Genomic DNA, 14,029 nt, shown 5'->3' on the forward strand with positions numbered 1-14,029 from the left:
TCTCCCGGCAACGCGGAGCGCGATGGAGGCGCTGTCGGTGCCCGCGGCGCTGGCGCTGGTGGCCGGCGGCGGCGCGGGGCTCAGCCCGGAGCTGCGGGCGGCGCTGGGCGCCTCGCTGCCGCTGGTGCAGCGCGACTACCGCTTCGAGCGGGTCTGGTTCTGGGGCTGCATCCAGGGCGTGCGCGGCTCCTACTACATCGCCCAGGGGCTGGGCCCCGACCGCGCCGCGCCCCGCAGCCGCCTGTACAGGTGCCCGGGGAGCAGGGACCCGCAGGGCCGGTCTGGGGCTGTGCGAGTCGGGGGTGCTGTCCGGATCTGGGGAGGGAGTCTCAGGGAATTCCCTCGGGGGCCTGGCGAAGGTGCCTCGAGCGCTGTTCTTTACCGGGCTGGGCCCTGAGTCGCGCTTGTCGTTGGCAGCTTGAACTGCTTGGACTGGAGCCTCCTGACGCCAGCCACCCAGGAGATGCTTGCACTGGCTGAGCAGGTGAAGGGCCGCTTTCAGGGGGATCCTTCTTTTGAGTACAGCTTGGCTGAGATAAACCCAGAAGCTGCTGCAAGACTGGTTGAAAGTGGTAAGGAGGTAAATACAGCAAAACGTTTTTGAACTCTACATTTGTGCCCCTCACGCTGCACAGGTGGTGGCTTCTCCCCGCTTGTAATGAGCAGCATGAGCGTGTGGTCAGGCAGAGGATACACAATTGGTTAGAGCACAAGGCTTGTAACACCAAGGTTGCAGTTTCAATCACTGTATGGGCTGTTCACTTAAGAGTTGAGTTTGATGATCCTTATAGGTCCCACCCAACTCAGAACATTCTGTAACTCTGTCTGTAATTCCTCGCTGTCATTGTGTAGCAAGAGCTGCTTGATTGAATTCTTACTTCAGTTTTTGCTGGAGTTCAACAGGCCTCAGAAATAGTAAATATGCTTTATTATGCACAACTGCTGCAGATCCTCACTGTGGTTTCTGAAGTTTTAATAGTAACTTCAGGCAGCAGTCTTTGTAAATGAATATGTAAGTCATAAGTACATGAATTGAGAGGGAGGAAAGAATAGATGAAGGGATGGATAGTTAGATCTCTGGTGAGTCTAAACTGTCTGCTCCTAACCATGTTTTCTGTCCTATGTTATGAAATGTCTTTTGAGGTCCTCTTAGTGCCATTGGACTCCAAGATGATAAGTCCATTGTGTCACCTCAAGTTTGTTTTCAGAAATGAAAACAAGGAAAGCCCTGCCTTTAAAATTTCCCTGTTTTTCTTTAAAGCCTGTGATCAAGGAGGAGGCCCGCCTCATAGCTACGATAGAGCACATAGACAGAGCAGTTGGTGTCGTCCCCCGGGGGGCATTTGTGAAGACTCCTCTTGGGTCTGTGCATGAAAACAGACTCTTTGAAGGTAAATTCTGATTGTCTTTATCAGGGTCAACTGTACTTTGATCGTAAAGGCTGTAAATTAGGATGACTTTCTCTAACTGATGTTTTGATTTCAGTTGGTTTTTTTTCCCCCTTGAATAAGATGCACAGGGAGGAGAGAATCCAGTGCCACTAATGTTCAGGTGTATGATTCAACTCTGGAAGGTGGGAAAAGAGTCATTAACAGTTCTGAGTCATTAAACTGAGTAATTTGTCTGTATAAACTGTAGTTTATGGCAGTTTTAAACAATTGCAGAAGTAGTGCAGAATTGTCCATTTAGATACAGGATCTGGCCAAATGGGCACAGAAAGTTGTCCTCCAGTCGGTACCCATTGGTTATCTGGGGCTGCAGTCAGTGTGGTCTCCAATGCACAGCAGCAGGGAGTGCTGACACCTGTTTCTCACAAGGCTTCTGTGGACTCTATTGGAGAAAGATTGTGATTCTGTTCTGGGCTGTGGGCATTAGAGAAACAATGTTATACTCAACAGTATAATGAATGTTACCCTAGTTCATTCATGTGTGTAGTAATGTTCACCAACGGCTGTTCACAGGTCTGTCTTTGGTGGAGGCAAAAAAGTTAAGTTCCTATTTCCATTTCACTGAGCCTGCTAACCTGAAGAATAAAACCCTGATGGAAAAGGCTGACCTGGACCCATCCACCGACTTTCTAGATTCTCTGGAGCATGATATCCCACGAGGTAAAGGTAGCAAAATCAACAGATGAAATGAGAGGGAAGGCAATAGGGAAGTTTGAGTAGCCTTGGAAACACTGAGGGGACTGGTGTGGGTTACTGTAGAGGTGGTATGAGAAACTTCTGTGGCTCGGTAAAGGAACTTTATCCTTTACTAAATATTGTAGTTACTTCCTGTTTTAACCAATTCTAAATGCTTAAAATGGAAATAGGTAAGTGTACTACCAGGCCTGTCACATCCTCTCAACAGGTCTGGTCACATTCTGCCTCAGTGCCATATTACCTCCTGACTTCTGTAAAGCCTGTGGCAACTGGTGACCCTATTGGGAGAGATAACTCCATCAGTGATAGAGAGAATTTATGTGGTTTGAAGTATTTCACACCTCTTGATCCACCCAGTATTTCTCTTCTTTATCTAAATGGGCTCTCATTAACACCAAGCTGATATCTCCAAGAGGCTGAATTCAAATGTCCCTTGGATAAACTTTGTTGGAATAGTCTGCACTGTGGCAGGATTGTACACCGTGAAAGGAGAAAAAAATACAGGCATACTGGATTGTATCTTCAGTTTACATTTCTTCTTATGGACAACTGCAAATATATTAAAGTCTCTTCCAAGGATCCCTCTAGCAAGATATTTCTCTAAAGAGATGGGAGTGGCTTCTTATTTGTTTCTATCTGGTTTTACTGATTTGCTGAAATTTTTTGGATTGGACCAAGTGTTTTCATGTCCTCTGTCTAGGGAGATTCCAGGGAAACAATTCAAACTTAGATTTTTTATTTTATTCCCATCAAGGAGTGGTAGGATAGGATACTAGGTGACCTGTGTCAGATGGAATTGAATGGATGGACAGTGAACTGCCAGTGTTGAAAATGGCTTTTAAGATTCTCTCTCCCTTCTTTCCTCTCTCTTCTTACCCTCTCCTCCTGATCATCCCTTAGGCAAAAAAAGAACTGGGAATGTGAGCTCCTGCCTGAATTCTGAACATTTTTGACAGAGCATAAACCACTAAAATCTAAACCACTCTTCAACTTACTGGGAGTGTCCTTATGTAGTCATTTTCCAGAGGTGTAGTCTGGACAGACTGCACATTTTTATGTACACTGGCTCATCGAGGTGGCCCTTTTGATTCAAAGCAGAATTGCAAGAGGGATTAGTTGCTAGATAGTTCCTAAAGAAATTTAGCTGCAGTTTTGTATGGTAGTTCAGGTTTTGTTACTGTTTGCCTTCCCACTGCTCTCCCCTCTTTTTTCCTCCCTCCCTCATGGTGGGGAGACACACCTTGTGTTAGACATAAAGATGGTGGTTTTGTTAAAATCTTCAAATCAAATTCAATTGTAGCTGTATTTTACCTGGTAGCAGATAGAAAGTGGGGCTCAACTGTGCCACTGTCATGATTGTGTTCCTGTGGCAGATTGATGTCTGTGCAAGCAGGACCCTTTAGCCCCTTCCCGGGTGGATGTTGCTGTTAGTGTAGATTTCAGTATCCTTAAAAAGTTGCTTCTGAAAGACTACCTGAGTTGAAGTGCAGCTGAGTGCTTCTTAATGCAAGGGAAGAGTCTTCATGGTGCCTGTGCAGCTCTGCCTGCTCTGTCCTGAATTTGGAGATGAGGTGAAGGAGGTGGGGGAGGTAAGACAGGAATTGGTTACAGGATCAGCAAGGCATGTAGCCTCTCTAATTGTATTCTATCACATGCAGATAGGAGCTCTGACATTAAAGAAAGATCAACCCAGCCTCCTTTAACAAGCATTCAGTTTGCCTAAAAGTACTGGTTGCTAGTGAAAATGTGGGGGGTGGGGGTGGGGGGGGAAACCAGGACAGATACAGGGTTTCTGCTGATTTTATCAGCATGGCTTTGCCAGATTCACTCCTGGTTGTGAGATACTCAAACTCTGGTTCTCAGATTACTTTCCTTGAGCTCTGGTAGTGCATGTTGGTCCTGACAGGGAAGAAAAAGTAGACAGTGCTTTTTCTATTTACTGACATATTGTTCATAGTTCTGTCAAATCCCCTCATTTTGACCTGAAGTTTTTCTTGCCTTTCTTGGTTAGAGCCTGTCTTGAACAGTTATTGTCAGAGTAGAAGCAGGAATTCTCAAATTTATTGAATCTAGAACTGTGATTGAAGCTAGAATTTTCTCTTTTCTCAATAAATACATAAGAAGTGATTTGGAGGTAAGTGACATTGGAGTGATGATGCTCCCAGCCTGCCTTGGCTAAATTCCCCTAGAATCTTAAAAGACCTAAAGAACAGAACTGAGAGAGATTAAGGGTTGATTTTAACCTGTCTAAAAGTAACAACTCTGTTAGAATAGTTTTCTCTATTAATTGGAGACTTAGCATTTGTGATGGCTGTCAAGGGGGTAACTGTCATAAGATATATGGTGTGTCATTATAGGAGAGCAGAGGTGTCTTACAGAATGGAAAGTTGGAGGCAGAGAGAACATTTTATATGACAGCTGAGAGGTGGGAAGAAAGGAAGTTAAAACTGGGTTGAATAAAGGCAACAATGGTAAAAGCAGGCTTCAGTGCAAAACTGGAAAACCTGGAGTTTTGTAACAAAGCTGACTGCCATTATTATCTTTACCAGTGATATCTGTGGTATTTGCAGGTTCCAGATTCTGTCTGTGTGTCTATCAGGTTATCTGTGCACTTTAAAAGTTCAGAATATGTTGCTGCTCCTCCTTTAATAATTCTGTCTGTTTTTCTCTTGGTATCTCAGCTCCCACAGACAAGTGACTGACTTAGCATTTTTTTTAAAAAATGCATTTTTAAAATGCATCTAGAGAAAAGTGGGAAATGAGAACCTTGTCTCGACAGCATGAACATGGAGGGGTTGAGATACAGATCTCCTGTCACCACAGTATCAGATCATGTAATGCTTCATCCTGATCCAAATGGCCAGCTGGCCAGAACGTTGCATGCTGGGATCTGTAGGTTTTGCTGGCCATATGTCTGCATTAAAGATAAGCTTGTTTGCTCTAGTCTAAGCAGACAATCTGCTCAACTTTATGCACAATTAGATGTGGCCTTTCAGCTGCTGGCACATTGCCAGTGTTGTCCTTTCTGCTGCATGGAGTTTGGAACCCTGGACGTAGTATTTCAGGAACTAGGGCTGTGGCAGTTTTACATCTGCTTGTAGATAATGGAATGGCAAAGCAAATAGCAGTAATTCCTAGCATGCCTACAGCATTTTCACTTGATGACTTAATGTTGTGAAGATATGAAATAATAGACACATTTCAGGCACTGATAATAATGGGGGAAGTGAAAATGGAGGGGCAAGGTTGATTTCACTGTGACCCTGGTATCAGATCAGACTGTGCCCCATTCTGCAAGGATAAAGAAAGGGGATGAGTGAAAGCCTGAGGTAGGAGTGTAGAATGGAAAGCTTGGAAGGAAGTGAGACAAGGGATAGAGAATTCAGGTCTTTGGAACTTTCAAACTGCAATTCAGAAAAGCAATAACTTGACTCTGAGGGTTTGTTACAGATTACTGAATCAGATCACTTTGATATGGAGATAAGAGACACCAACAGAACACTGCTAAAAACTGATGTAGGTGGGGAGGTATGTCTAGATAGGAAAAGATATGAGTGGAAATAGGACTTCTATGAGAAGACTTCTTCAAAAGTCATGACCCCCAGTCAGTAAATAGCTGCTTTTGGTTGAAAACCTACCACAGTTCACTTGTAGATTAAGAGTAGAAATTAGAATTAAAAAAAAAAAAAAACAACATATAAAAGGAAATGCAGAAGGTGAGGAATGATTAATGGTTGATATAAATTGGAATTTATAATGAGTAGAGAATGACAAAGGGAGCCAGAATAACTGGAGTAGTCTGTGACAACGTTTTTTTTTAACTATATTGAGAAGAAAAGAAAGCATAGTAAAGGTGCTGGAAACTGTCAGTAAATGGTGATGGTAAAAAGGCTGAAGAGCTCGATTTTTTTCCTGTTTTCTTTTTGGAAAGAATATTGTCTTTGCTTCAAGCAAAGACAATAAAGTACGGTTTCAGACAGTTTTCAGACTGTTTGCTAAGGGAGGGTAGAGTTAAACAACATTTACTGTGGATCAAAAACATTAAAATGGCAGAGTCAGATCAGTTACTTCTGAAATCATTATCTCAGGAGACTTGTGGCATAATAATCTTTAATAAATCCTGGCATTGCAGAATTATTCCTCTAAATTTAATCTTCCTCAGCAGCTGTGATTCAGAATTCAGTGAATTTGTGTATTTCTGGGAGAGGTCAGAAAGAGACCAGTGCCAATATGGATATCCTTCAACTTATTTATGAATGATCTAAAGTAAAGGGCTGGTGGAGAGACAAATAATGACAAGGCAGGATTGAGACAGAGATCTGCAAAACTGGGCTTACTTAAATACAGTACATTTTGGTGTACATACCTGCAAAGCCAAATGAGGAAAGTAAGTCAGACTTTAGGAATTGTATTCTAGAAACTGTGGCTCTGAAAGGAAATCCAGGCACAACCCACTGAACATCAGCTCCCAGGCTGATCCTATGTCTTAAAAGGGTAACTTGATCTGCAGACACATAAACAAGGGCATAGCAACTAGGAACAGGGGGGTGACTTTAGTTTTGCATATAGTGTTAGTGGAATCATAACTGGATTACTGCACATTGGAAAACTGGAGAGTTGCAGAAAAGACTCACAAAATTATTCAAGGGCTGGTGAGAGACATAAACAGTTCAATCTGTTTATCTTGAAGAAAAGCCTGTGAGAATGGTTGTATTACACTGTGTAAATACTCTGTGGAGTTTAAGTATTAGGTACTGAAGATCTATTTATTATAGCAGAGAAAGGCATAACAGGAATCAGCAGCTAAAAATTATATCCAGAACTAAAATGAAAATGTGATACAATTTCTAAGAGGGAAAAGATCACCAGTTAGCAAGGTTAATGGATGAGCCTATGTCTCTTGGTATCTTAACATCATGCTGGATGTCTTCCTGGGAATTGTGTTTCAGTCAAATGCAAATACAAGTTGATAGTCCCAGATATGCATAAGTGACTTCAGTTTAATGGGCAGTGGTATGTAGGAGTCCAGATTCCTGGTATGCCTGGCCATAAACTTGATGGCAGCCATGGAGGGTGATGTTCAGCTTGGACTTCTTCATTGTCAGTAACACAAAGGTGACAGTGGGTTCCAAGTGCAAGTCAGCTCATTTCAGCTGGCATTGCTTTCTGAACTATGTGAGGGCTCTAAAGGGGGCTGAGGAGATTCCTGACTTACTGCCATTGTGGATCTTTATTGCTGGGAGAGATTTTATAGCATCAGTCCAGATGGGTATACAGTGGCAGGGTGAATCAGCGAGTCTTGTCTACTTGCCATTTCAAGATGAAGGTAGGGTAGAAGAAGTGCCTAGACAGAAGATCATTCCAGCTCCTTTACGATTTGACTGTGGAGAAAGTGACAGCCACTTGAATTGTAGCTTTTTCTTCACCCAAAAGTGCAGTGGTTTTGGAGCACTGCTTATACAGCATTACAGACAAAGGGATTTGTGGCCATTTCTTTGGCTGAAAACTTTGAGCACGAGTTTTTTCTGTAAGCTTGCTGAACAGTAGCCTCGGTTAGAACACTAACCTCCTGTCATCTGAGGTTCATTAGCACGGTCTTTATCGGTTTAGCAAAAGCTGGTGCCTAATGGGTCCTTGAAGATGGAGGGGCTGCATTTCTAAGTGGAAGATGGTTTCCGTGGCTGCTCTCCAGGGCCATTTTGGTAGCCCCATCATGGCTGTCCCAAAAGTCAGGGTGCAGGAAGGAACAAGGCCAGGAGGCACGACCCTGCTTTATCTCCATACATTAACACAGCTAATTAACTTGCTTTCGATCCCACTCCCCCCTCCCTCCTCCCTTCAAGGCGATTAATCCCCTATCAGCCTCGGTCTCCAGCCATTTGAAGAGTCTGTGTCTGCAGAGGTATTTACAGCCCCCAGCCAGCCACCAGAGGCAAGGGCCCTTTATCAGGGCTCTAAGACAAATGGCTGCCTATCTCCCTAGTGGCCTTGCAAAATCCAGGGAAGTGCTATGCTGTGCTGGCCACCTACTTTCACCCAGCCTCCCTTCTCCACTAACATTTCACAGATGTGACCTGAGCCCTCCCCTTTCATTGCTTAACAATAAGCAGCACCTCCCCAGCTCTGTGAAAGCCGAGAGCAAGAGCACTTTACTCCTTAGCCTGCCAAGAGCCACACGGGGACAAGGCTTTTCAAGCTGTCTCACTGAAATCCAAACTAAAAGACTCATAATAAATGAGAGGGCAGTACTTGATGTTTGCAAGGATAAAAAGAGGTAGCGAAAATGTAGACTGAAATACCTACCATGGCTCATAGCTGTCCTCATTCCTCGTTAGGAGATGTGAACATTAGGCTTGGTGAATGTGTGAAACTGAGCTACAGAATCCCATGGAGTTACCTGACATTAATACAAGTAGTTTTGACAAACAAGCTTTAAAATACGATGTTAGAGAAGGAGAAAACCAAGTAAGTGTTTATCACAACAGTAGGATTTCTGATCTGAAAATCGAACCCAGTAGCTAGATTAGTGGATTGGTAGTAAAAGCATTGGTATCTGAATTTCTCTGTTCCAACTGAAGTCGGCCATCCCTAAAATAATTCCAGGATGACTCTAGCTGCTGCCTTCCAGCAGGGTGCACTATGGTGCCAGCATTGTCAGTGCTGAGCACAGAAAAGGAAACCACGAAAAAGTAAAATGAGAAAAAAAATCACCAAGAGCAGTATCAAATCAAGGAAAAGATATGTCCTGAGTTTCCAGACTGTGTGTGGCATTCTGGCCTCCTGAACTGTAGGTATAGCAAAGATGTTGTCTGCCTTTCAAGCTTAGCCAATTTCTGAAATGGTCACTAAGCTTTTCAATGGCTTTCTCAGCATCCTTAGAGAGCGCATGCATGTGAATGGACGTACACAATATATAAGCATGTCCCCTACATTCTTCAAAAGTAGGGTCACTCTTAATTTTTACCAGTGATGTGTAGTGGCTGCTAAGGCCATTCCTGCAGTGACCCAAGAAAGTTGCCTGTGAGCAAGACAAGATGCTGTCCTTCCTACGAGCTGGGGTGCTGCCAGCTCAGGAGTTCAAGATCAGACTGAACCTCTCTTGTGGCAGCACGGCAGGAGGACTCCTGGGCCAGCTAGTATTAGAGCTTCTGACAGGCTGATCATGGTCTGCTTTGATTCCTGGAAAGGAGCCTGTTTTCCTTGGGCTTTGTGTCTATGGGTAATAAAGCAGCATATTCACTGCTTTTGGGTCCTGGGTCTATATCACCTCAGGGCTTTGTTTAGTCAGACCTTGGATGAGTTTATACTGGAGCAGGGCTGCCCATCAGCTGAAGGCTGTGGTGGAGTCCTTCACCCTCCAGACTGCTTTAGGGAAAGAATGAGGACAGAAGCAGAGTTTTCACAGTAACTTTCCAGGGTTGAAAAGGGTTTTTTTAAAAGTTTTTTTTCTCCTCAGTGAAAGAAATCATGACCCACCCTGTCCTCATTTAAGCTCCTGGTTCCTTGAATATAATAAGGAGATTAATTTCTTGCTAAAATGATGGGAAATGCTGGTAAAGCCTTATAGAACCAGAAGCTGCAGGTTTATCACCACATCACTCTGCCTTGGCCTAATCTTTTCTCTAGGAAATTATGAAAAATTACTTGTGGGAGAAATCCTAGGACAGTTAGTGTGTCACTGAAGTCAGAACAAGGTCAGCTTTTGCTAGGAGTGATCTGTTTCTGAAGGGGCTCCAAGGAGTGGCAGCTCCTGCTTGTGCAGTCATTGGCATTGGTGCCAGCGCTGCATATAGCTTTGCTTTGTTGTTTGCTGCCCATTTGGCCACAGGGCTTTTGAAAGGAAGAAGCCAGTTAGCATAATCTTGGTTTACTGTACACAAGTATGATATGGACTGAAAATCTGCATGCTGAAGGTGTGTGTGGGAGTGTGTAAAGGGAAAAGGACAAGGGACAGTTCATCTTTGGGTATATTTGTACAGCAGTTATGCTGAGCAGAAATAGCTAGGCTATCACAGGCATTAAAAGATGCTTAGCCTTTAGTGTTCAGATTTAGCACTGCACTGTGCTATGTGGAAATGCTCAGTGTGACATTATTCTCAGAAACTGGTAAACTCTTCGGGTAATTTGGTCCAGAATTCGTATCTAGTTTAGTACAAAAACATCAACAGTTTATAATCCGTGCCATCTGTTCCTCATCCCAAGCTCTTTTAACTAGCCTTGCTAATTTGATGATGAGGTAAGAACTACAACTGGGGGACTGACAGGGCTTGTGGACTTGCCCCTCCTGCAGGAGAGTGAACTGGATGTGCTCTAAGCATTTGGTGGGTTTTGAATCCCAGCATCGACTCCTTTGTGTTTTCTCAGAATTCAGAGATCAATGTGAGGTTCTTTGCCCCTAATCCAGCCCCTGTTCATCATTATCACCTCCTCAAAGTGGCCAGTGCTTTGTTACCAGGAGAGGAAAAATCTTACAAGGTGGCCATAATCTCCTCTGAGAGTCAGACAGATATTCTCCCGTGGGTAAGAAAGTGACAGTGACCAAAAGCTCTAGGGGAAGCAGGCTAGAACAAAGCTGCCCATTGCATCCTTTCATCAAACTGTTAATCTTTCTTTCAAAGACATCACATTTGTTTGGTGACAAAAGCCCCAAAGAAGCTGAATTGAGCCTGAAATCCTGTAGCAAGATTTAGAGGAAGCGTCTTTCATTCCGAGCAGGGAGGGGCGAGAGACTCCTTTTTCTTCCCACCAGCCAATGGGCTCAGAGAAACCCACGAAGGTGACGGATTAATGCAGGGGCTCCCCAGGTAGATGCTACGTGACTCCTGGCACGCTCCAAAAACGTTTCCACAGCGACCAGCTGAACAAGAAATATGGAGTGTGATGAGACCCAGCATAAACTTGTGCTTTGGAAGGAGGTGATTTGCCACTCTGAAAGATTTCTAAATTTACTACAGAAAACCCAAGATTCAGTGATCTGTACTGTAGTTGTCAGAATACAAATAGGATGGATTTAATCAGTTTTTCCTACTCCTTATAAGTTTTGATTGTATATGGTCTTGCCGTTTCCTCTAGTGCACAGCCCTATTCCAAGCCTTTATTCTAATCCTTTTTGTGCAGTCTACATCTTTCTCTTAATTAGAATCTTTTTGGTATATTTTGTTTTGTTTTGTTTTGTTTTATCAGGTGGATTTAGGACTAAAGGGCAAACTAACAGGGCTATAAGGAAGGCTCTAATTTGATATGTATTACTTCAGTGCTAGCTTTTTCAGTCCTTCCCATCCTCTGGTGCTCATTTATTTCTGTGTATTGTCCCTTCTTTTGTGTTGGCATTGCTGGCTGTGCAGCTGGAAAAATAATGTTATTTCTCTCTAGTATATTTTTCAGCCAGACTATTTCCCCTACCTGACTCACTAAGCAGTAAATAAACACTTTTATGGTCTCTGTGATGGAAGAATGATGAGGGTGGGAGTAAGGGTTTGAGGGCAGAGACTGCTTCAAATGGATTAAGCAGCACTGTTGTCAGAAGTCTAAACATGGCCTGAATTTCATTTTTACTTGGAGGTACCTGAATACCATGTATCTGGGACAGCACTGCAATCTCTGGGTGTTCCTTGTTAGCAGGAAGCAGGTTCTTCATGTGTAAATGGAAGGCCTGGGCCTGTCAAAGCAGAGCCATCCCCAGAGGGAGAAGATAAGCCTCTAAAGTATGACCATTTTACTTTGGGTTTTGGGCATGGTGGTACGTGTGTGTCAAGGACATGGCAGGCATTAGGACCATGCAAGAGCTGCTTGGCAGCATCTGACTGTAAGCTGTGCTTTCTTGGCTCTGGAGGCTTTTAAAAATAGTACTGAACCTGCAACCAGTCTGTGTTTTTGTTTAATTATTATTAAATAGTTATATGGGGAATTGGAAATATTGACAGCAGTGTTAACATATGGGGTGCAGGTGGTGTGTCAAGCAAATGGAAGAGATTTAGTTTGCAGCCAGTAAGTGGCACGAAGGAGTTTGGGCCCCACATAGGACTGTTTGGATGTGTCCTTATGGCTGGTAGGCTGTGTGTGAAATGTCTGTGTGGCACAATTTATTGAGAGCCAAAGCACGGTGACCTTTCCTCACAGCTGCTCTGGTTTGCAATTTGTCTTTGTTCCCTACAGACAACAAATTAGAAGTAGGAAGCTCTTCCCTGTGTAGGATTTTCTGTTGGAGGGAAATGGCAGCTAAATCCCACGGGTGTAGTGAGGCTTTGTCAGCTCTAAGTGCTTGGGGTCATGCAGCCAAGCAGCGGCTGCTTTTGCAGAGGGAAATGGTTATGTTGCCCCTCTCGGGGTGTTAATATTTGTCCTGTGACTCCATACTTCACTCTCATTCAGGACTAACTGCAGCAAGAGATGTTGTAACCTGCTCTTGTGGCAGCATAATGTGTTAATGGTAAGTGCAACCACGCTGTGGCTGCTTTTCCCTTGAGACATTTTCTCCTTTGAAGAAGAATTGATAATGTCACTTTTATGACCCTCTGTGAGCTTTTGCAATGTGGAGCCTCTCTATCAGGCTGTCTAGCTCTTAAAGCTGTTTCTTCTCAAGCTTGCCCTGAAATGAGGCACTGCTGAATCACCTCCAAAGCAGCAGTGTTATGAGAGGTCATCCTGCAAGTGGACCAGTTACAGCAGGAAAGTTCTTCCCTCTTGGAAGGGTTTTGTTTAAAAGCTCATGTCTCACGCACCCTATTGCTTCTGTGGATTACAAGATTCAGCTCATAGCTGAGGCAGACATGGGGGATGAGACAGGGATTTCTATTGGCGACTGGAAAGGAAGAAGAAGCTGAGAAGGAGGTTGACTTTTGAAATTCAGCCCTGGTGTTCTGGCAGCTGTTGAAGGGCCATAAAAAAGGCAGTGGTTTAACATGGGGTGAGCATCAGGATCTTCAAAGGACTTTCTTGTTTGGGAAAGATGTAAGGAACTCCTCAGAATTCCTGCCTGTGTTTGGAGGGGTGGAGGCTGCAGCCTGATCCAAAGAGGGAATAGGAAGCTCCAGATCTTCATCCAGCGGATACTTTTCCCATGCTCTTTCCTCCCACACAGCAGCTCCCTCCCTTCCCTTCTGGAGCAGCAACAGGCAATAGTTTCAGCACAGAAAGCCTGCTTGGCTTTCTTAAGTTTGCTGGGTGCAGCTTAAATATTAACTTGCTCTTTTAAGAAATGTATTTTGAACTTTGGGAACCTCACCAGAGCAGTGTACTGGTAGGAATCTCTTGCGTGAGAGCAATGACCAGTTCCCTGCACCTTAGTGAATTTACATGATGTGTGCAGTTAACTCTGCTGCCTGATTTAGAGACAGCACACATGGAGATGCAAGTTAAAATTGGTATTTAAGTCTAGGAAATCCAACCTTAACTTGCTGTCTCTTAGTTTTAGTTGTATTCTCTCCAATGAAAATAATAATATTTTAAAGTCTTTTTTCTTGACAACTTTTATCTAGGAATCTTGGTGTACCTTACAGACTGATGCTTTGACCTTCCCAGTCTCTCAGTTAGAGACATATTGTCTGACACAGGGACTGCCATGGAATATTCTCAGCCAGTGATGGAAAGGATTTGGACCCACCAGCCCAATTCTACATTTTTACAGTAATACAGATCTGAAGCCATTTATGTGATGGCTTTACCCCAACAACCATCTGTAATAGCACAGAAGTTTAAAAAACAAGAGAGAACAAGAAAACAAAAGGATTAAAGTAGCCTTTAATTTTCATAGTTCTCACTTCTTTTTATATTGCATTATTAAATGCATTTCTAAGTCTTTCTCTTAAGGAAGAAAAGGTGGCATATTGGCATATTTGTTTGAAGCTATTATTGCCTACTGTCCATTAGTTACTGTTTAAAGTACT

General features: G+C 43.5%; 1 protein-coding gene across 1 annotated transcript in view; it reads left to right on the forward strand.

Annotated features, from left to right (window-relative positions):
- RSPH9 (radial spoke head component 9) overlaps positions 1-14,029 on the forward strand; it is a 20,325-nt gene continuing 6,296 nt past the window's right edge. Inside the window, exons 1-4 of the mRNA XM_039697928.1 lie at positions 1-249; positions 418-580; positions 1,262-1,391; positions 1,962-2,108. Coding sequence (XP_039553862.1) covers positions 23-249; positions 418-580; positions 1,262-1,391; positions 1,962-2,108 — 667 coding nt within the window. The 5' untranslated portion in view covers positions 1-22. The remainder of the gene's footprint in view (positions 250-417; positions 581-1,261; positions 1,392-1,961; positions 2,109-14,029) is intronic.

Source organism: Passer montanus, unplaced genomic scaffold (genome assembly GCF_014805655.1).
Source record: "Passer montanus isolate IOZ18808 unplaced genomic scaffold, ASM1480565v1 scaffold12, whole genome shotgun sequence".
Lineage (NCBI taxonomy): Eukaryota > Metazoa > Chordata > Aves > Passeriformes > Passeridae > Passer > Passer montanus.